The 21,390-nt window shown below is 39.2% G+C and overlaps 1 protein-coding gene across 1 annotated transcript in view; it reads right to left on the bottom strand.

Annotated features, from left to right (window-relative positions):
- pdlim7 (PDZ and LIM domain 7) overlaps positions 1-21,390 on the bottom strand; it is a 33,407-nt gene that overhangs the window by 5,058 nt on the left and 6,959 nt on the right. Inside the window, exons 3-9 of the mRNA XM_061835676.1 lie at positions 14,504-14,659; positions 11,381-11,402; positions 9,197-9,216; positions 7,163-7,298; positions 5,163-5,199; positions 4,806-4,898; positions 131-198 (exon numbers count right to left, since the gene is read on the bottom strand). Of these exons, the coding sequence (XP_061691660.1) occupies positions 131-198; positions 4,806-4,898; positions 5,163-5,199; positions 7,163-7,298; positions 9,197-9,216; positions 11,381-11,402; positions 14,504-14,659 (532 nt within the window). The remainder of the gene's footprint in view (positions 1-130; positions 199-4,805; positions 4,899-5,162; positions 5,200-7,162; positions 7,299-9,196; positions 9,217-11,380; positions 11,403-14,503; positions 14,660-21,390) is intronic.

Genomic DNA, 21,390 nt, shown 5'->3' with positions numbered 1-21,390 from the left:
AAATTTCTTTGACACTTGAATGCAACACAGAGTTGTTGTTGATCCTGATGTACTGACCTTTAATAAAAATGTATTAGCAGATCCTACATGCTGCCTTAATTCATCAGCAGGAGCAGAAAGACAAACTCACCATCTGGTTTATTGGCAGTCTGAGCCTTGGCAGGTGACGGAGTTGGCGCAACACTGGAAAGAAGGTGACTAATTAGAGAAATAAGAGCACAGCTCTCAAAAAGAATACATCATGTTTGTGTCGATATCAGCAGCCGTGGTTTCCTCGTACTAGATTGTACGTTCCGAAACGTCTGATTGGTACTCTACGCAAAAAATCAGCTAAAAAATAAAAGAAGCTATGTCGATGCCACAAAAAAAAATCAATAACATTTACCCAAAGTTAAATAGTTATATTCTTCAATCCTTTTATAGTCTGGCCTTTACTAATTTACATACCCTCTAGAACACAGGTGCCAAACTCAAGGCCCAAGGCCCAGATCCTGCCCGCCACATGATTTTGTGTGGCCCGCAATGTCAACCTCCATGATTCTTGTTCAAATCAGTATACAAATTTAAAACTGTCATATCAAAAATGCTAACACTGAGATACGGCAAGCGTTTTTTTATCCTACCAAATATCAACAATAGTTGAAAACACCATTACCTTTGATTTCTGACTTCAAAACTACTTCATAAATTTCATGTATAAATATGATGAGGCGGATAAAGATTTTTATATTTCTAAAACAGCCCTCTGAGGGAAACCAGAACTACAATGTGGCCTGCGATAAAAATTAGTTTGACACCCCTGCTCTAGAGGATTGAAACATACTGTACATCCAATCCAACATGGGTGAACAAAATAATTGTCTTTTGTGTTTTATTGAATTCTACAGCTGTATTGTATTGCAGAATTTAAATTACAAGTAGCAATAATGTTCACTTTATATACCACATATCTTCAGGCCACTACATTAACAACGAGCAGTGGTGTGGACAACAAAGTAAGGTAGAAGTAGTGAAGTTGTGCAGCATCTTGGTCTTAACATCTCATTTCCAGTTGAAAGAATTTTTCAGCCGAATGGTCTCAAATAATTAAAGATTTGCACAGATGGACACACTTGCCATCACCACTGTGAGCGATGGCTGCGGCGCTTAAAATGAGCCCTGCTCCCAAGATGAACTTTTCTTATCTCTGCTACCCCTTTAGAAATACTGTAAAAGGGGTTCAAATAGATTACTACATTATTTTCCAGGTTCCAGTGGAAAGAGGAGATTTGTATTGCTATTATTGATTTGTATGCACATTAATCATCATATAATGGTGTATAACTATTATCCTTGTACAGAAAATGTGGGTGGTAGATGGCTAGATCAGGAAATAACCGTTTAAAATGGCAAAAATGTTTATCTTTGCATTGGAAAATGTATGTTTTATCCACCTATCCATTTTCCATGACGCTTATCCTCACACTACATATTTTTTTTTTTAAGTGAAAAACACAGCTCTTAATCTGGCAAATTAAAAAAAACTTTCATGGTTGAGGTCTGTGACTTGGACCAAGACCAAGTTCTATTTGGATCACTTGTTGTACAGAGACTGGAATCAGACAAGAAAATGTTTTTTGTCTCACTTGCTATGACACATTAAGGGACTCAGAAACTGAATATAAAATCAGCATCACACGCTACAAACTGTGTGTATGGTAAAGATACTGATGAAGGCGGAAGAACAATAGCAACACCTCTCCATATTTTACATTGCTCACAGACAAGAAACTCAGCAGACGTGTTCAGTGGCGTCCTGTCAAATTTTGAATGCTGAGGAGTTTGGCTTTTAGCCCCGCGTGCGCTGAGCTCCAGCAATGAAGACTCCTTTCTGCATCTAAAAGTACTGTTACCCGCAGGAAGAGCCACCACATTCAGAAAATCTTCAAACTCTATTTGAGATGGAGCGAAAACATGTTGTGCGGGAAGAGAGTGTGCTATGCAGAAGCATCATCTGGGAGGAAAAAAAAAAATGTGTCAGCGCCTTAAGCGACGATCATGTTGGCATCAACAGTGCCATCTACAATCAGCCACTGCAAATGATGAAATTGTGTCTCATTTGCAAAGAAAAAAAAGAGAATCCAGCAAATGATTACCCTAAATCAACATAGCTCTTTGCCTGACCACGCACACACGCTATCTTGTTAGTGTCAAGTTTGCCTGTTAATTATACGTTTGGATCCAAAACAACGCATTCAAAGAGGCACAGCAAGATTATTTTTTAATCTGAGCAGTACATTCAGAATATTAATGGATAATAAATCCCTTGCAGCTCTGGTGACAGAGAGGAGGTCAAATGGAATCAGCTAATGTGATGGAGGCAACTTAAGGGCCAGGTGAAAGAGCGCACTCTAAATTGGCTTGACCTGCAGACTCAGGGTCAGCCGCCCTCCGCCTTGACTGGGCCGAGTGAAGGTCCATTTATTCCTACAGCGGACGAGCGGCAGCGGGGGATCCTCTGAGATGTCTGCTGTTGTTTGCCTGCTCCTCAAGCTGCTGAAGGGTACAGAGGTAACCTCAACCGTGTCTATTCCCAGCTGGAGTTGCCCGGAGCGTCTTTCCTTGACATTTTCACCGCTTTCATCATGGGGCCAACCATCCCCAAGCCGAGGAAGCTGCAGGTGCGCCGTTGCAAGGTGCGCAGGAAAAAGAAAGCCACGGACACCTTGACATTTGCAGTTGTGTGATTTCTCATCTCGTGTGGTTGTTCTTATTTTGGCTGCATCCCCAGAGCAAAGTGTCAACTTGAGCAGAGAGAAAAGACTTTTCTTTTTAGACAGCACGTCATCTTCCAAACAAAAGGTGATGCAGGTTGACAAACGTAAAGATGACAACGCCTTCTGAAATAGGCTGCATGTCTAATGGCTGATTCAATCATTCCTTTATTTTTATTTACACAAATACACCTCTGAAGTAAAAATACAAAATGCCTTTACACCTACAAAAAAAAACCTAAATTTGAATTTGAAATTTTGCATGACGTGCATTTCGAGATTGTTTCTGTGTGTTTGTTTTGCTTTTTATGGCTTTTTTTCTTGACGCTTCAAAAAAAAAAACAGACCAATCTCAAGAATGTTTAGAGAAAAAGTAACATGAAAGAAGGGGGGTAAAGTTACTTTACAATGGTTAACTTCTCATACATTTGTATTAGAGACTGTTAAAAAGTATAACGCCTTCTTCATTTGTCATATCACTTGTAACTGCAACGGATTTTTACATCTGAATGGCCATTAAAGAATGCTAAAAGGTTACATCACTCTTGTTTTTTTGGGGTTTCAAAAAGGCTTTCCAATACCAACTGTCAAGCGTTGGTTGAACAGCTCCAGTTACACCGCAAGTTTGACAATTGACCACTGAAATCTGATTAATCAGTTTAGTTTAAGCACAATTTCAACAATGTGCGTTAAAAGGCATGATTTTTTTTACATTTATTTGAAACACATTGAGAAGTTACTGGATTTCCAATTTGGCAAGATTTGAACATGGTACAGGCATTTCTTTCACAATTTCCTCCTCAGTTAATCATACAGTATGATACTCGTGAGTGCTGTTGAACTAGTTGGGAAATACCTTTACAATACTACAAATTATCATGTAGTTATTTAGGGGACAGGGTCAGGTTTTTTTTAACTGTAAATAACGATATTTGGCGTGTATATAAAGTCTGGAGTTCCCTTTTTCTGATCAGTGTTAAAAAAGCGTATCTAAAATAGTGCATTAAGCTGCTAGTGAACTCCTGTAATTCTCATGTCAGCTTGTCTTATGCACTTACAACAAGATGTCAGATGCACACTCCGTGATTTTATTAATACTTGATCTTATTCATCTTAGCTCATTGATAACTCCTTTGACAAAACAATAAATGTTATGAAAGCTTTCTCCAATTTGCTGTTCTATTTGATCACCGCAGTTCTCAATGGAATGAACAAAGAGGATTCAAATAGAAATAAAGTTGTACAACAATTTACATTCCAACTCTTTTTTTTTGTGGCTCTTGAGGTGATATTAGACTATAGAGGCTGTGGTTTCTTACAAGAACTTATTAAATGACTTGGGTTCATGCATGTTTGTTGGGGTTTTTATGACTAATTGCAGAACTCTTCACACTGAGGCAACAAAAGAGTGAAGCGTGAGCAGTCGGCCCATTAAGTCAGGTCTATACAAAGTGAGCTCACCAGGAGGCTGCAGTGAATGCCACCAAAAAAAAAAATGAGCTGGAAAGACGCCAACTTGCATAATGAAAGATTGAAACATTTAAAAAAAAAAAAGGAAACAAGAAATAAGAGAGAGGCAAGATGTTTTGTAAGATGTTTTGTATTTTGGATGAGAGCAAAGGAATAAAGAATCAGATACAGCTTGGAGACACAAACAAGATGAGAGAATCAAAAATGAAAACTCAGAAATAAGAAGAGTGAGCGTGGGGAAGAATCAAACAGGTAAGGTACTAAGGTACTTCCCATTGTAGAGACCCTTCTACTCCACAAGTTTTCCCCCAACAAACTCAGTCAGATAGAAACTAGAGATCCAGACACGGTGGTCCACTGATCTTAACATTTGGCTCAGTATGCAACGTTCCACATTAAGTTAACTTTCTCACGTTGGCTACATTACATCAAGTTTTGGATTATTTTCACCCTGCCCCCAAACGTCTTTTTTCGCCGCCCCACCTGTGTGTTAAAGTTATCTTCCCACTTGGATGATTGTCTATCTTGGTGGTCTTTGCAATGCGGCTATGTCTAGCAGGCCCGGCATGCGCTGTCGCTCAGGATTTGATATTTAGGGCGCGAGCGGACCTGTCGTGGTGCCAATCCCTTAGACGGGCATAGCGGGGGCTCTGAATCTCAGTGAGGAACTTTTCCCTGGCCAGCAGAAAGAGAGGGACAGACAGACAGAAAGGAACTATATTATTTGGAGGAGAAATAACAGGAAAAAAAGATGAGTGTCATGCACAAACAGACCAGACGCGTTACAGATTGGGGCAACACGCAAATTCAAAAACAAACATGTCATTCTGTTAATCCAACTAAAAGGTCAAACTGAAACCTACACATAAATACACATGCATAATAAACTCAAAGCTAAAAACAACTGCTCAACTACTGTGAACCACCCGCAGACTTTACCTGGCCCTCTTCATGCTTTCATCATCTGGGTCCTGCACTGAGACATCCGGGAAACACAAACGTATTAGTGATGATGACGTACACAAACTACAAAATGGGGCAGTTAATGAAGGACGTTGAACTTTGCTTCTGATCAACTTGTGAATTACAATAAAAAGTCCTCATGTCAACCATATTTATGACACGATCAGGATTTTGGGGGATGATCAGCAGCTTTAAAAAAAACAATAATCACAAGATGGAGCAATGTGTCTATTTAAATTAGCTGTTCATTTACAGTATAGACTTCTGTACTTAATTGCTCAAAAAATATATCTACAATAAAAAAAAAAGGTTAATCTACACATGCCAGTGAGGCATCGTGTCAAATAGAAGAAATGAATGGCCTTCTATTGGAGCTAAAGACTGAAGAGATAATCGTGGCCTTCAAGAGGCATCCTTTGCCACACCTGTCCCTCACGCTGTCCAACTACCTGCCTGGTGTCAACTATCGAGACCTTCAAGTTCCTGAGAATTACAGGACACGAAGTGGGAGAGCAACATCAACTCATCCTCAAAAACCCCAGCAGAGGATGTACTTCCTCTGGTTTCCTCTTGGACTCTCCACATCCTGGTCATCAGCTCTTCCAGTTCCTTCACTCAGTTAGGCACTACCGAACAATGCAAACTAAAACAAGCAGACATTCCAACATCTTCTTCCCTCTGGCAATTAACTACTTAAAAAGCTAACTTACAATTGTAAATGTAGTTTTATGTATGTATTTATTAAATTTTTACCATTTTATTATTAGAACTACAATCTTTGTCAAATTTTCCCAAATTGTCCCTTTTACTGCTCAGTGAATGTTCTCACAATATCTTTATGTCTTAAATGTCATCTGGTTGCACTAGAGCAGCTCTAGTTACCGGAGACAAATTCCTCGTGTGTTTTTGACATACTTGAAAAAATAAAGATGATTCTGATTTTGATTAACTAGTAGGAAGTACATACAGTAGTTTATACATTCACTTTTTGTGACACTGTTTCATAACAGTTAATGAATGATTATTAGTAAGTCAGTTGGGTAAGTTAGAAACACATTGCCTTTTAGTTCATAATTTGATATTGACACTAGTTATAAAGAACGAATGTCAAATGTTCATTTTGCCTGCTACGAAAACGGATGTTCATAATGAATAGTTTGCAACCAGAATTGGGACTGCAAATGCCCAAACCGCATATTAATATAGTACACCAAAGTCATACGACCCTGCGATGAGGCTAGAGAGCAACAATTATCAGCTGGATTTAAAAGTTCACTCGGCTCAGAAAGCCTTATTTCTTCTTATTCTTTCTATGGTGCCAGTCAAGGTTAAACAGCTGGCGTCAATGTCAACAACTCACTTGCACTCTAAAAATAACCCAGAGTGCACTATACATCAAAGAAAGGCAATAAATCTACTTGTGTTTGCTTTATTAAAAGCTAAATTTCTAATTAAAGTGACTGCCTTTATGCAGGGTTCTTACTTTAGCAAAGTACAAAATAAAGTACAGTCATTTGGAATTAATTGTCCTTATTTCAAGTCTGTCTAGTTTGTTAGAGATGTGCAAAAAATCTATTTTATAAAGAAATGAAATATTATTTTATAATAGACACAATACATATATTTTGAAAGAACAGTGGACAATAGTGTTTCTGTGAATACAACAGATGTTTGCCTGGCTTGATAAACAATTTTAACCGCTTCAACCAAAATTTCAGGCCCTAAGTACTTGGGTACAAGAGTTTTTGGAAAGTAAAGGAATGCTTTGCTAATATTGAGGACAATTGTGGAATTGCGATATCAAAGTGGATCTTTATCTGGCTGACATGTTCCGGTCATGAATCAAATCTATTGTTTCTTTTTGTCTGCTCTCACCGAGCGCCAGCATCACCATGACAAATGATCTATTCATCACACGCTCACACCAGCCGTCCATCACTACAACATGAGCATGCCAGGCCTGGTCCCAGACTTACTGAAGTCAGTGCCAGTGAGCTGGGCCAGGATGCGGAAGGAGCGGGACTGGGTGGTACCAGTGCGAGGCTGCCAGTCCTCTGTGTCCTGGATCAACCTCTTCTTGCTGCGGTCGTTGGGGATAAAACAAGGCATGTTCTCCATCCTGACGCTGTGCCTAACGGCGGCACACGCCAGATGTGGTTAATTACAGAAAATATGGACCGCTTACTCACGACTACCAGATAATCAGGTCATTGTGAACGCAGGACATCCTGAACCTACCATGCAACAACTAAAAAGGAATGTGAAGAATGTGGACTAAAGCCTTTTAATTCAAACCCATTTGATCAGAGCAACTACCTTAAGCCACACCGACACAAACAAAACAACCTACATGCACAGGCCCCCTTACTTGGACGACTGGGACATATCATAGAAGGCAGGTTCGCCCCTACAGAAAAGACCAAAAATACAATAATGCGATTAACAGTTGACAGAGAGAAATGATGGCAATGAATTAAAAACATAAAAAGTAGTAATATTGTGTTGGGAAAGACTCTACTATTTTCCTAAAGCACATAAAAAGTCTTGCATGCATAATAATGTGTAGTTCAGAAAAGGTAGTAGACTTTCTGAAATGCGAATTGAGTGAAACCCACCATATGTATCAGTATTGTTAGTTGGGGGGTTTTCAACACTATCCGAGAGATATTCATTTCACAAAATGTTTATTATTCTTTTTGTAATTAGCTGTCCTAAAAACTTGCATTACAAATGAGTATAAGGGACATGCTGAAAGGAAAAAAATACCACAATAAAGTTAACATATTTTACAACTAACACCTCTAGGACAGCATCAGTCAAAACTTAGCATTACTATATTTGCGAAGGGAGAACTTTGGTATTGAACATCATAAGATTGAATTGTGTCAATTTACCTAATATTGTGGCCTATGAGTAAATGTTGTGATTTTAAGGAATGTGGTGAGAAACAATGAAATATACGAACTTTTCAAGAGTCTCCATCTGCAGTTAAAACAAAAGAGGGAAAACAAAAAGAGAAAATACATCTTAGTCAGAGCACCATTTGTGAGTGCAAGGAATACATAGTTTGTGCGTGACTAGAACCATCATCAGAATGCAGCAAGCATGCAAAGAGTTGAGCAGAGGCATGCTTTCATTGTCAGTGGGCTCTGTAAGAGAAAGACAGCATTGTGCACCTGTCAGGCCTACCTATTGTCACACTGAGCCACAATGATTTGGCACAAAACATTCATCATTCTGATCCTCTCAGCCACGTACGCAAATGCTTTTCAAGAGTTATGTAAATGGCTTTGGCGCTGGCCCAAACACAGGATTTTTGCAGTGCTGCAGTCACTCTCATGTTTTCTTGTGCTGTGAGTTCCTGTCTGTAACAACAACTGAGCGCTCTATCCACGAAGTGAACATGTTTGAATAATAGGCCATCATCCCATGTGGTTCAAGTTGAGACAGATTCGGTGATGTCTTCATTCAAAACTAGTCACAACTGTTATCATTATGCTGCGAGGCCACAGGAATGCAATTCTGCCACACATCAACCAACCATGAGGAGCAATCCAGTCAGACAGACTGCTTAAATGATCCAGCAGCAAGGTTCTAAAGTTGTGTAAAACTCAGCAGAATTTATGCGTCAGGCTGGTTAAACAGAGGATCACACCACATGAAGTAGCACGATTACTATGAGCCAAATTCCACCAACTAGATAGGTGTTACCAAGGACACAGCGTGTCATTAAAAATTAGGGCTGGCTAAAATAAAGGGTCATTAATTGCGAACCATTATTGTGATTGTGAAGAACTGGTGATTAATTGTGTCTTGACACAATCTAGGCAAAAATGAGTCTAATACTTGGCTGCAACCAACAGCAACTTTAATACCATCTAAAGTAGCTTGTCTAAAAAAAGACCCCAATGACATCTGGTATATTCTGAAAAGCCCTGGCTGAACGTTTTGGGGAAACCATTATTCTGCTTCAAAGAACACTGGCATTGAAAGAGGAGTTCAGAACATACAAAGACAGATTGTACCATCTCTTGATTGTAACCCCCACAGTCTGATGAAAAGCAATAAAGTGTATTTACCTAAGCTAGTCATGTTAGCAAACATGCCAGCAAAATGATCATGTCATTATCACTGCATTACTTCAGCTATGTTTACATTTGCTAGAAATGATTTCGTTATACGAACCACTTGACCTTTTTTTCTTCTCTAAGTCTGTTTTATTTTATTTCATTATGAAGCACTTAATGTTATGTTGAAATAACGGTCACATAAAAATGACATACATGTATCGATGCAAACAAGCATTGTCCTTCATCTCACGGGTCGGCTGTTGCAGCTTCAAACCTGATCCTAGTGAGGACGAGCGCTAAACAGAATGGATGGATGGATATTTCAGTGGTGCACACAGTAGGCATACAGTCTGCCATAAAAAAGAATTGACTAATTGATTGATGCGTTAATTTAGCCTACAGTGGATCGAGGACATGTAGTCAAATGTCCATTCCTATTAAGGATATTGCATTACATTACTTTGCCTTGCCTGAGGTTCTATTGGGTGACATAATTTCCGGTAGGCTGAAGTTATTTCTTCCATATCCAGAAATATTGTTTATATCTTTAAAAAAAAAAAACCTATAGAAACAGTTTTAAAAGCCCAGCAAAATGGAAGAGGACCCATAAAATTCAAACACATAGCAGAGGCCCATAAAAGTGGTTGGTGTTACATTTCTATATTAATTCCTGGAAATAAATTCCATTTGAGGCCAAGAGAGGCAAACTATATCAGAGACCAAATTTAGCCACGTTAGAGTTTGGAGTAATGGGGCAACACCTCACAGAAAGAATACTTCAAGTACCGTGGTCATTTTGACCAGACCGCATATTTTTCTGTTGCTGCACCTACCCGTTCTGTGATTGCAGCACACTGGCACGGCCCTGAGAGGGGGGGGTGTTAAGCTTAGGTGAGTAGGCCACAGGTTTTATGACAGGTCCTGCTCTAGCGCCCCCTGCTGAGAAAGGCCTCGCCATCTTGTTAATGGTGGTGCTGGGCGCAAAGGAGTACTTTGGCTGGACAGTAGCTTCGGTACGTGCGTCCTATGTGGTGGCGAGAGAAGGAGACAATCCAGCACAGCACACAACATGCAGTTAGACATATTCAAAGCACAATTATCTCTTTTACTGAACTTTATTTGAAGGCTTATAGCTTCCCGAAAGAAATCATAAAATGCTCAGAGCCTGAAGGTCTTTTTCCTACACAAAGAATATGTGCTCAAGAACCATGCAATTTATTTGTGTTGCACGAGTATCCTTTTCAAATGATAACATGAGAGTGCTCAACATGAGAAATTGTCACATATAAAATTGATTTTACAATCAGCCTTCCAGATGGACTTAGAAAGGACAGCCACTAAAAAGCAGCATTGACTTTGTGGAAGTATCACGTCCCAGCTGCTCTTCTAATAACAGAGCGCAGCACAAGGCAGTTCATGACACCACTGTGCTGTTCAAACTGTAATCAGCAGGCCAAGTGGCTCTTAAGAGACGCAAGAGCATAACTGAATGTGTCAAAATCACTTTCAATCTGGTATCAGGGGATATGTGAGGCACTGCAAAAAAAAAATAAAAGCCAGGAAATTCCAAAGCATCTTCACGCCACTCTATCCGGGAAAGTGATTCAGTGGCGCGCTGATGCTTCACTAATGTGCAGCCTCTGGACCGTGTCAGAGCTTGACAGATGACTCAGGCAAATCACATTACTTGAAAGCCAAACTGACACACACACAGTTTAGGTCAAATGTGAGCAACAATTACAGCAAGTTTCAGAAAGTCTCAATCAAGGCAGTTTAGTAGGTAACAAAACGCTTCTGCATACTGTATGTGGGGAGTGGAAACAACTGAGAGGAATACGGGCTTACCTTCTGCTCACCGTCAACTTTGACAGCTCTGTGGAGAAACCATGGGAACATGAGTTAGGTCAGACTTTCATACAACTCAACATACCTTCACAAAACACAGCAATTTGAGCAGACACAATGTGTATTATTTTCATCAATTCAAAATGATTTTGGTATAACGAGAACATACTGACAGAATAAAGAAAATAATCTATAAATCCATCTACTTTCTGAGCCGCTTACCCTCACAAGGGTCACAGGAGTACTGGAGCCTATCCCAGCTGTTGTTGGGAAGGAGGCGGGGTATACCCTGAACTGGTTGCTAGCCAATCGCAATGAAAATACTTTTAAAAAGGATATTTAAATGGAACAAAATTACAACTAAAAGAAAATGACCTTGAAATCGCAGATATTTTAGGAGTGTACAAGAGTTTAATAAAATTGCTGTCCACATATAATCGCTCAATGAAGTCAAATACTTATTACATTTTAATTTTAATCCAGTGCGCACGTTTTATGCCTAGTCTTCACTGAGTAGAGCACAGAAGTTGTCAGCTTATCCAAATGTACCTCACTCAAAGTACCGCTAACAGGTTACAACAAGAATGAACTTGCATGTAAGTCACCCACATTGTTTGGGGGTGCAGACACACACAATGCCTGCTTCCTGCAATATTGAGGGATGAATAACCGCTTATGTCTGCCTATCCAAGCCCTGATAAAGAGGCGCTAAAGACAGGATGACAACAGCTACAGTTAGCAGCGGGCAAACCATAGTGACGTGTCGACAAATCAAAGTGACGTTCACAGAGATAGAGCTTGTTGGCGGCTGTACTCCTAACCCATAATTTCATGAGCCACGCTTTAATCGTGGAAAAAATGTGTCATAACTGTCTTGAAGTTTTTATTCAACTCTAGTGAGAAAAATATTCAAAGATGATTTGTGTTTTTCAGGGCAATGAGTCTGCTTGGACCGAGTTTGACCCGAGAGGAAGAAAAAACGCGCTTGGTCAATGGGATCATTTGACCTCATTTCAGAGTTCAATCAATTGCCTGAGGCAAGCATAACTCACATAAAATGTTGGTTTTTAAGATGAAACAATCATTGACATTGTTTGTGTTTTTTTTTTCCCCCCATAATTACAATGGGTTTACTGTCACACATATCGGTAAATGTAACCAGCAACAGCAGTGTGCTTTTGTACTTAAACAGTATGAATATATATTATTTAAGACAAAAAAAAAAAGATCATCCCTGATGTTGACTCACCGCAGATTTTACATCAGTGCGCAGCTCCCACCCTCTGATTACAAAAGAAAGGGATGGATGGCTACCAATGTACAAAAAACAATTGCCAAAGATTTCTCTCTGGGATGTGTTTCTGAATCATAGCTCTCTTCTGTTTAATCATAAGAATAGCAAAGGGCTAGATGTTGCTTTAACAGGGTGGATCTTTGAATTGCTGGCTGTAACTCAACAAGTATGAACCCTGATCTTACTTTCACAGGCTCTTCTGCCCTTTCCCGCCTCTGCTAAATCTCATCACTTTTTAACAATTAATTGTTACAACCATATTCCTAAATCGCATAAATTCAATTCTCTCCCAAGAAAATCTACATACAAGACATTATAATTGCAATACAAAAACATGTCTTTTAATTTTTTTCAAAAATATTACAAATCATTTGAAAAGATTTTATACGTATTTACAGACTTTTTTTTATCTGACTTTGGCAACAATTAAAACCTCATTTTTTTTTGCAACAGCTTGTGCTAGGAAATTAAAAACAATTAACTGATAATTGGACCACAAAAATGGTAGACGCAAAATCTCTGTCTCGACGCTCTGGCCGCATGATGTATTCGGAAGCACCCGTGTTTCCTGCAGATGCACGAACCCGGCTGTTATTCTGGACTATACTGTCTTTTTATGTCATGAAAAAACTACACAACCACAAGTCTGTTAAAAATCGAGGTTCTACTGTACCTGAAGTTCTAGGTTCGCTATCTAGAAAATCATTGACAACATAGTGAAAGATTCCTCAAAACAGATCAGCCCGAGCAAGTTGGCAGGCAAACGCAAAGAGCGCTGGACGGGGGGAAAAATTGGCGGCGCAACAGCTGTGATCACAGCATCTGAACTTACAGAGATCGCAAAATCTAAATGAGTCTCCTGACAGTACCCCAACTCATGTTTATGACTTGACAAGTCAATACTTTCTCATTTCATCCAAACTTCAAAACAGTCCATCTTCCTTTGGGTGGGTGGTCTGATTTTTTTTCCACTTTTAATTAGGCACCCCATGAATCAGTTTTGCTTTGCACTCAGAAGAGACAATTTATCAGTCAGGAACTCTTGGCAGACTCTCTATGGATTTTCTTAAGTGCTGCTTGTATGAAGGTCAGACACTTTTAATTAAAATTACTGAAAAAATAAAAACGTTCTCTGGCTCGTTCTTCAACAAAGTGCATTAATCTATACACTGTAGACTATAGGTGCCAACCTCTTGGCCCGGGGGCCTGCAAAGGCAAACCATCGTGTGTCACCTTCCATGATTCTTGTTAAAACCTACATTAAAATTTCAACTTGTGATACAATAAATCATAACATTGAGATATTGGAACTATTTTTGTGTTACGAAACATGAACAATAGTTGAAAAACTCATTACCCTTGATATCGGATTCCAAAACTAGTTAATAACTTTCATGTGTAAATATTATAATTATTATTATTATTAATATTATAATTTTATGGTTTCACAGTCATAACGGCCCTGGGAAGGAAACAGTAACCACAGTACAATGTGGCCTGTGACAAAAATGAGTTTGACACCCCTGCATGTAGACTTTTGTTAATCAGGTCTCGAAGGGACAAAGGTTACTGACCGATGACTTGCAAAATACAACCATACTTCTCTCTGAAAAAAAAAAATTGTATTTAAACGAAACATTACTATTGTGGTTGAAAGGTGAATTGGTTAGCATGATTGCGTCACAGTTTAGAGGTAGTGGATTAATATCCAGATTCTAGTCTTCCTGTGCGTGATTTGCATGCCCTCCAAGTGCTTGCATGCGTTTTCTCCAAGTACTCTGGTTTCTTCCCATATTCCTAAAAGATGCGTGTTAGGTTAACTGAAGACGCCAAAAGTGTCTTTAGATGTGAGTGCAAATGGTTGTTTGTCTATGTCATATCAGCTGGGACAGCCTCGAGTACACCCGCAACACTGATGAAGATAAGCAGTATTGAATTTTTATAATACTATATCTTTGAATTGTATTTCATAACTGCTACATAATAGTACCATAGTACCAATAGCATAATAAAGTATTGAGTGGATACTGATGTGTAATGACTTAAGCTATGCACTTGACTGAGATAAAATGAAAATCAAATTTCTTTCCATCGGTCTGCATAAGGACTTGCCTGTTGAGAGTGAGTGTGAGGGAGTCTGATGCTGCTCTGATCTTGTTCTGGGCCTCCACATGGGTCAAGTCCTCTGCATTGAGGTCATCAATACAGACCACCCAGTCTCCGACCTCGACACCAGCCTGAGTTGCCTTCCCACCCGGAGTCAACTGAAAGAAAGAGTCGAGGATAGAAAAGATTTTGAGCTTTTTTAAAATAAATGTCTTCTACTCAGCATAAGGGTTTTTGAACATTCATTACAGTGTAAAGTCGATTTTGAGCTCTGTGTGGCAGTGTAGGTGACTGTTGAACTAATTAACACTGTAGTAAATTCATTTTCTGGAAAAGCAGTCCTACAAAACAAAACAAAACCCCTGTTGTCAAATTGTGATTAAAACAAGAAGAAGAAAAACAAACAATTCCAGACATGTACTTTTTCAAATTCTAAAATATTTTTTCATGTGAGCACACTGCCAAAACAAGAATTTATTTTCCTGCTGAAAATGGTTTTGCATACACAACCGCTAAATTATAAACTATTATCCCGTTTGTTTTTAGGCACACACAACAAAATAGAAACTATGAAAGCAAAGTCGTGTCTGGCTGACAGTGATTTAATGGCTGGTAATAACACGTAATAAGTAACCGAGTGTGTGTACAGTCAGGCAAACCAAGAGAGATATTTCATTCAGCACGATGAGGGAAAAGGCTATCATGATGTCATCAGTCATCACATGATTCACTGCAGATGTGACTACAGATGATGAAAGCAGCCCCCTGAAAGCCTCAGACAGTCGCCACATGCCTGACACTATCACATAATTTACTGGAAGGGGCATGTAGTTATTTCCATGAAGACAGGTAAATGTGACCATCTCCCAAATCTGACCAAACGGTGACATCATCATCATGAGGCACATGCTCTTGTCAACAGTATGAGGTCTTGCTACAAACAGGGAGAAAAGACCTACCTGCCACCTCCACTAAAACCCCTAATACGAAGTGGGGAGACGCCCAATCAGGTTTACTAAGGCCACTGTCAGCTTGGCCATGCGGCTTAATGAAACACGATACGTGTGTCAAATGCTCTGATAATTGACGTACAAAGTGGCATCAGATAAGAAAGCCAGCAGCGGGATTTCAGGCAAAACCCCATTAGGATTACTCACTGGTGTCATGGATCCCTGAGAATGTTGGCTCATCAGAAGCTTAGAGGACTCAGCAGTTTAATCAATAGTGGTCTGTCATGTTCAGCTAAGCTATCAAGCTCGGTGCTTTGATTCTGCACATTAAACATAAACACTTGTGTGAGCAAGTAAACTGATGACAGCTCCACAGTGCACCCCACAAAAACAGCCCGCCTTGACTCAAAGCATGTTCACGCTAAAAATAAGAAGAAATGCAGTCCTCTGAGGCAATTCTGATTTTACAGTCAAGTTAGAACATCACTTTAATTGCCTTTGATTGGCCCTCTCTGGAAGCAAAGCGCTAGACCAAAGAAGAAACAGCTTGTCAACTTCAGAAAAACACTTTTATGAGTCTTCTGTGGCAGAAAATAATGATGACATTGACACTTGTACTATATTCTAAAATGAGGCACAGTCTGGTAAACCACTGAGGTTCCCGACTGAGAGACACAGTCTGGTTTCTCTTTTACTGCCACAATACCTCGTAAAAGCAATTTTACCTAAATTAAATCATTACCAACATCCTACAATATATTCTGTAAGCCCTGGCTGCGACTGTTACTGATCCAAACCTTCTTTCACACCCATAAAATCCAAATCCACGTTATTGCATTTTTCATTAATACCCCATGCATTCCTGACCGGGTATTAGATGCATTACATATTATGCATTATATGCAATGTTCTATCACCACCTGCACTATCTAATTGGAGCAGAAACAGGTAGTTTTTCTGTGTTTTTTCTGCCTTTTAAAGATATTGCACTCTTTGGATTGACAGCTATAGCTTTGTGGTTTATGGTTGCAGTCGTCTAAAACTGGACTGTAATGTATATGTAAACGCAGATTTTTTGCTACAGTACCTCCATTGGATCTCATTAGTGTGAGATTGTCTTACCTAATGTGTCGCATGATGATATGCTCTGTCTAAATTAATTGCCCAATTAAGCAATGGAGTCTTCAGCAGATTATGGAAATAGTTACACGTATCAATGTGACTAAATAATTGAGCATTTCAACAACTTCACATAGGGTTAGTAATAATATGCATAAAGATTGATATTCATAAACCTAACATAAAATGTAAATAATACAACTAAATAAATGAACTAAAAAAAAATTAATGAAAATACAGAGAATATGTGAACTAAATAAATATTGATGTTAAAAATCTGCAAAGGTTGTTTGGATGTGTGGTTGAGTTATTGATGGACACAGACACTTGTGCTCCTGGCTCAGGATCAGAATGCAGCTGTTCCCTCACTTGACAAGGCAGTGCCTAAAGTTGCTTTGCTCAGGACTTTGGTTGGAAGGGGGGTGGACAGAAACACTATATCTCCCCAGCAGTTTGTAAATATGGTGAAGGACAGTGGAAAACATGTTCTCTCACTCTAACTTGCACTTTTACAGTGGATAACAAGAAGCTAAGAGCTGAAAAAATACAAGCGTGATGCATGCAGGGCAGAGGCACCATGTTATAATTTGGGGGAGCATGTAACAAACTGATGTTGTAACTATTAAATAGCTGCTCTCTTCACGTAAATGAGCGTGACATATTATTGAAATAGAATCCTTTTTTTATCAATCTGCCATTTATAGGCGTACAGCAGTCGAGGTGTTTTGTAAGGCGATCAAATTTCAAAGCCTCAGGAGCCTTTCTACATGTATGGTCTTCAATACACTTTTCAAGTGCTTCTGTTGACTGATCCTGCACACTATCCCTGGCTTGTTTTTTCCGCTTTATTTGCTGCTGTAGGTATATTGGCCCAGTAACTCAGCACCGGCTCACTTTTATTATTTCCACAGCTATTTGGGGGCCGAGAGACTGCCTGTCCTGACATCACTCACACGGCACAGCTGATACAAATCCATAAATAGTCCTCTGAGAAGCGAGAAACGAAACCTTAAGTACATGGCTGCATTGTGCAGTCGAAACACCTTGCTTTAACCCACCTTAAACAGTGCTACAATGTTTGCACCATAAGAAATTTGCAGTCAAAGCGCCAAAGAAGACATGCCCCCTGTGGGCAATCTATCAGTAGGTACTGAAATATTCATTCAGTCCTCTTACAAGGCTGCTTTTCTTCAAGTGTATGAGAGAGCCTTCAAGGGTGGGGGATCCAAAAGGAAATGGATTGAAAAGTCAGACACTGATGCAAAAAGAAAGGATCTAGAAACATCCAGGTGTCTCCTTACTATACTGACATGACGTCATCTGTAATTTCCTCCCAGCGTTTGATTTCCGATGACGGGACATGTGTTCACTGATAAAAAACAGATGGCAGGCAGGAGGACACACATCATTTTCTCAAAATGTTTATGCACTTCCAAAGGCTCAAGATCTAGGGCAGCAAATCCTGACAAGATACCCCTAACTGTGACTAAACTTTGACAGACACTGCAATTTTATATCAAGGTCTGTAATCGGGCGGTTTTCTGGTTAACAACATAGTGGAGAAAACACTGTATGTAAGGAGCAATATCATGTTACTTTACCACATGCAGATTTTCCCAAAGTCAAATCAAACTGAGAAGTAACCAGATACGTTAATTATGAGGAGTTCCAGAAACTCATCAGATTATGGTCAAGAGTTCATACATAGACCAGAGATCAGCTGGTTTAAGGCAAAAAAGTTAACTCAAACAAATCCATCTGGAAAAATTTATGTAGGAACTGTGTTGAAAATTAACACGTTCAGCAATGGCCACAATCACATTGAAGTTTAGCAAGGATGTATTGATGTTAATTACATGCTTGATGCCTTAGAAAGTTGTTTCACAAAAGTTTTGGGTCACCTATCTACACATTGCAAATGGAATAAGGAGTACCACAAAGTGTTATTTATGCCCTAAATCTTAAAAATTTTTGTTAATTTGTTTCAACGTTATCAAACCCAATTATGCAAGAACCCATTACGTTCTGGTGAAGATACAGATAATGGTAGCTTCACCTTTTACCAGTTGTGAATGATAAAGCCTACTCCAGAATAAAGAACGTCATTGTGAGTCTAATTTGTCACAAATTAGGTCATCCCTGTGAACTACCAAAAACCCCAGTCAAACACAAACATGACATGGATCTCATTTGTTTTTAACTTTATCTGTCCTTGAGTGTTTTCCTCATCCCAATTGTTTTGGCCAAGTCGGTTACAGCACCACATTTTGAAGTAATAATTACCCATCCATCCAGCATGTGGTGCATGATTGGTGGTTGAAACATCTCTGGCAGACAATTGTTAAATGTGTTAAAATAAATTAAATGACATCATAGTGAGTCCAGGGTGTGCCCCGCCTCTTGCCATAACCCATCTGCGATGGACTTCAGTTACAGTTGGAATTATGATATTGTAGTTATCCTACCAGTACTTTGCGTTTGGACAGTTGCAGGAAGTAAACATTACTAATTTGAGGAGTTGAGGGAAAAAAGGATTAAATCTTCACTGGAAAGTGTTTCTATAATTCCATTGAAATTCACATGTGTCAAAAAACAAGAGAATGTGCTGAGAAGAAAGGAAGCGGAGCTTCAAGCTAGTGACAAGATGAGTAGGGTTTACAAGATCATTTTGAAAAAGGAGAGGAAGGTTTTAGTGGCTTTTCCTCCTCTGTTTTTCTTTTAGTGCTAAATTGAAAAGTACAAGCAAACTCTGATGGATTTTACTGTTTAAAGTGAGGATTCACCTTGGTCGCAAGTTGTTAAAGTACAGTGGAACCTCCATTAATAAGAGCAAACTAAAAGGTCACACAGCCAAGTACTTTTTTTTTCCCCAACAGTGACAAATGTGTACCATGTTCTTCTCTTTTTCCGTGATCCAGAACTAATATGTATGGTTTACTAATCAATATTTTTAATACAATTGTGAAAAGAAGTTACAAAAATGTATTAGATGCACTAAAGAAGTGGTATTACTTTAATAAATGCCCTAAAATAAGATGGGTGAATTTTTTATTTGCAGACTATTATTGTAATTTTTATTTTTATTCATTGTTTAAATGTATTTTCTACAAAGTTAAATCATACATCTATAAGATCTTTGTTGTTTAAATAATGAAATATCCAACCATCCTTTATCTGACCCGCTTATCTTCACAAGGGTTCTGGCAGCGCTGGACCCTGTTCCAGCTATCTTTGAGCACCTTCAGTACCCTGAACTGGTTGCCAGCCAATCGCAGGGAAATAATGAAATACAATATAAATTATTAGTTAATCCATCAGACACTATCAAAAATTATTGTTATTGTTCAGAATATTCGTTAGAATATGGCTGATGGAGTACAGCATGGAAGATATTGGACACAGAAAGTAGACAGGGATTGTCTATTGGCAGTGAAAGCGTGGATGCAAGAAAAATGTGGGGAATGCTGAGAAAGCAGAGCTTCCCAGGCTGAAGAACAAGAGGGGCAAGGAAAGCAAGGGGATACACAAAGAGCATGGAAACCTACAGCAATCAAATGCATTGAGTAACATCGCATTGTCCTAATTTATACAAATCAAAATAAGGGCCCATCACAATCCTCATTTATACATTTATTTTGAGGCGAAACTAATAATGTACAAGTGAGTAAACTAATCAAATGAGTTGATTGAGCAGTCTCAAGTTTTCATATCACCTTTACTGGAACAACAAAAACACTTCAACCTACTGATCTGTCAGGACCTGTCACATACACTCATTTTCAGCATTTTTCAGAGCCTTTGGTCCAGTCACGACGCATGTTCTTCATTGCATTATGTCTTTTAACTCCATGACTGGCTTCAGGATACTTATCTCATCAGCAACCAGTCAACAGAAACGGAAAGAATTCTTCCAGCCTGAATTTGCTGCCAGAAGAAGACTCTGCAAGGCCGTTACCATCCTCAGTCATTTCCTGATTCACTGTCCCCTTTTTAATGACAGCGAGGAGAGCAAATAGTGCCAGAGAGACAACTTTATAACTCCCGAGCCAGAGGGCCTGGAAAACTACTGGAGCTAACGAAGAGATACCACTGACTACTCACTCTTTTTAGAACACCCACAAGCCCCAAATCCTTCTTTTGATAAGGACAAATAATCAAATGATTAATTTTTCATTTGTTTGGTGCGTTAGGAAGAAGAGAATTAATCTTGTCATGAGTCCAAAGGAACATCATGTTTTTCTTACCGATGCCAACCAGTAAGCAGAGCAGATAGGAGACATGTACTAACAAGACTAATGACGTTACACCTCAATGGCATCCCCCTTACAAAACAGTGTGAGTCATGCAGTACTCCATTGTATGCGTGTGCGTGTGCCTGAGTATGTGTGTGCTTTCTGGCAACTACTAGGATATTGAAAGTGCAAGCAAGTTCTTGTGCACTTATAAGGCCAGGAAAGCGGCTGCTGTGCTCCTCAATAGTAGGTTATAGGGTATTTGCAAGCCAGTCACTCAAGAAGAGGTTGCAAACAGATGACAACATGTCCTTGCGGGCCCCTGAAAATTATCATCAGTGGTCAGGCTTTCAAACTATGGCTGGAAAAAAAAATGTAATAACTTGGATCTCTGCCTCGAAGCTCCACCGGCACCATGCTTCCAGAACCGTCAATATTTCCACACTAACGTTTCTCTACTGACACACATACCCGGTTGTCACAGAAAAAAAGTTGGCGCGATGATGACAGCCAGTGAAGAGGAAGCCACACACAAACCGTAGCTATAGACAGAGGATGTCCATTGTCGAAGATTGAGATCATTTTAAA

Source organism: Syngnathoides biaculeatus, chromosome 11 (assembly GCF_019802595.1).
Source record: "Syngnathoides biaculeatus isolate LvHL_M chromosome 11, ASM1980259v1, whole genome shotgun sequence".
NCBI classification, from domain to species: domain Eukaryota; kingdom Metazoa; phylum Chordata; class Actinopteri; order Syngnathiformes; family Syngnathidae; genus Syngnathoides; species Syngnathoides biaculeatus.
This window is presented reverse-complemented; position numbering and strand designations above follow the sequence as displayed.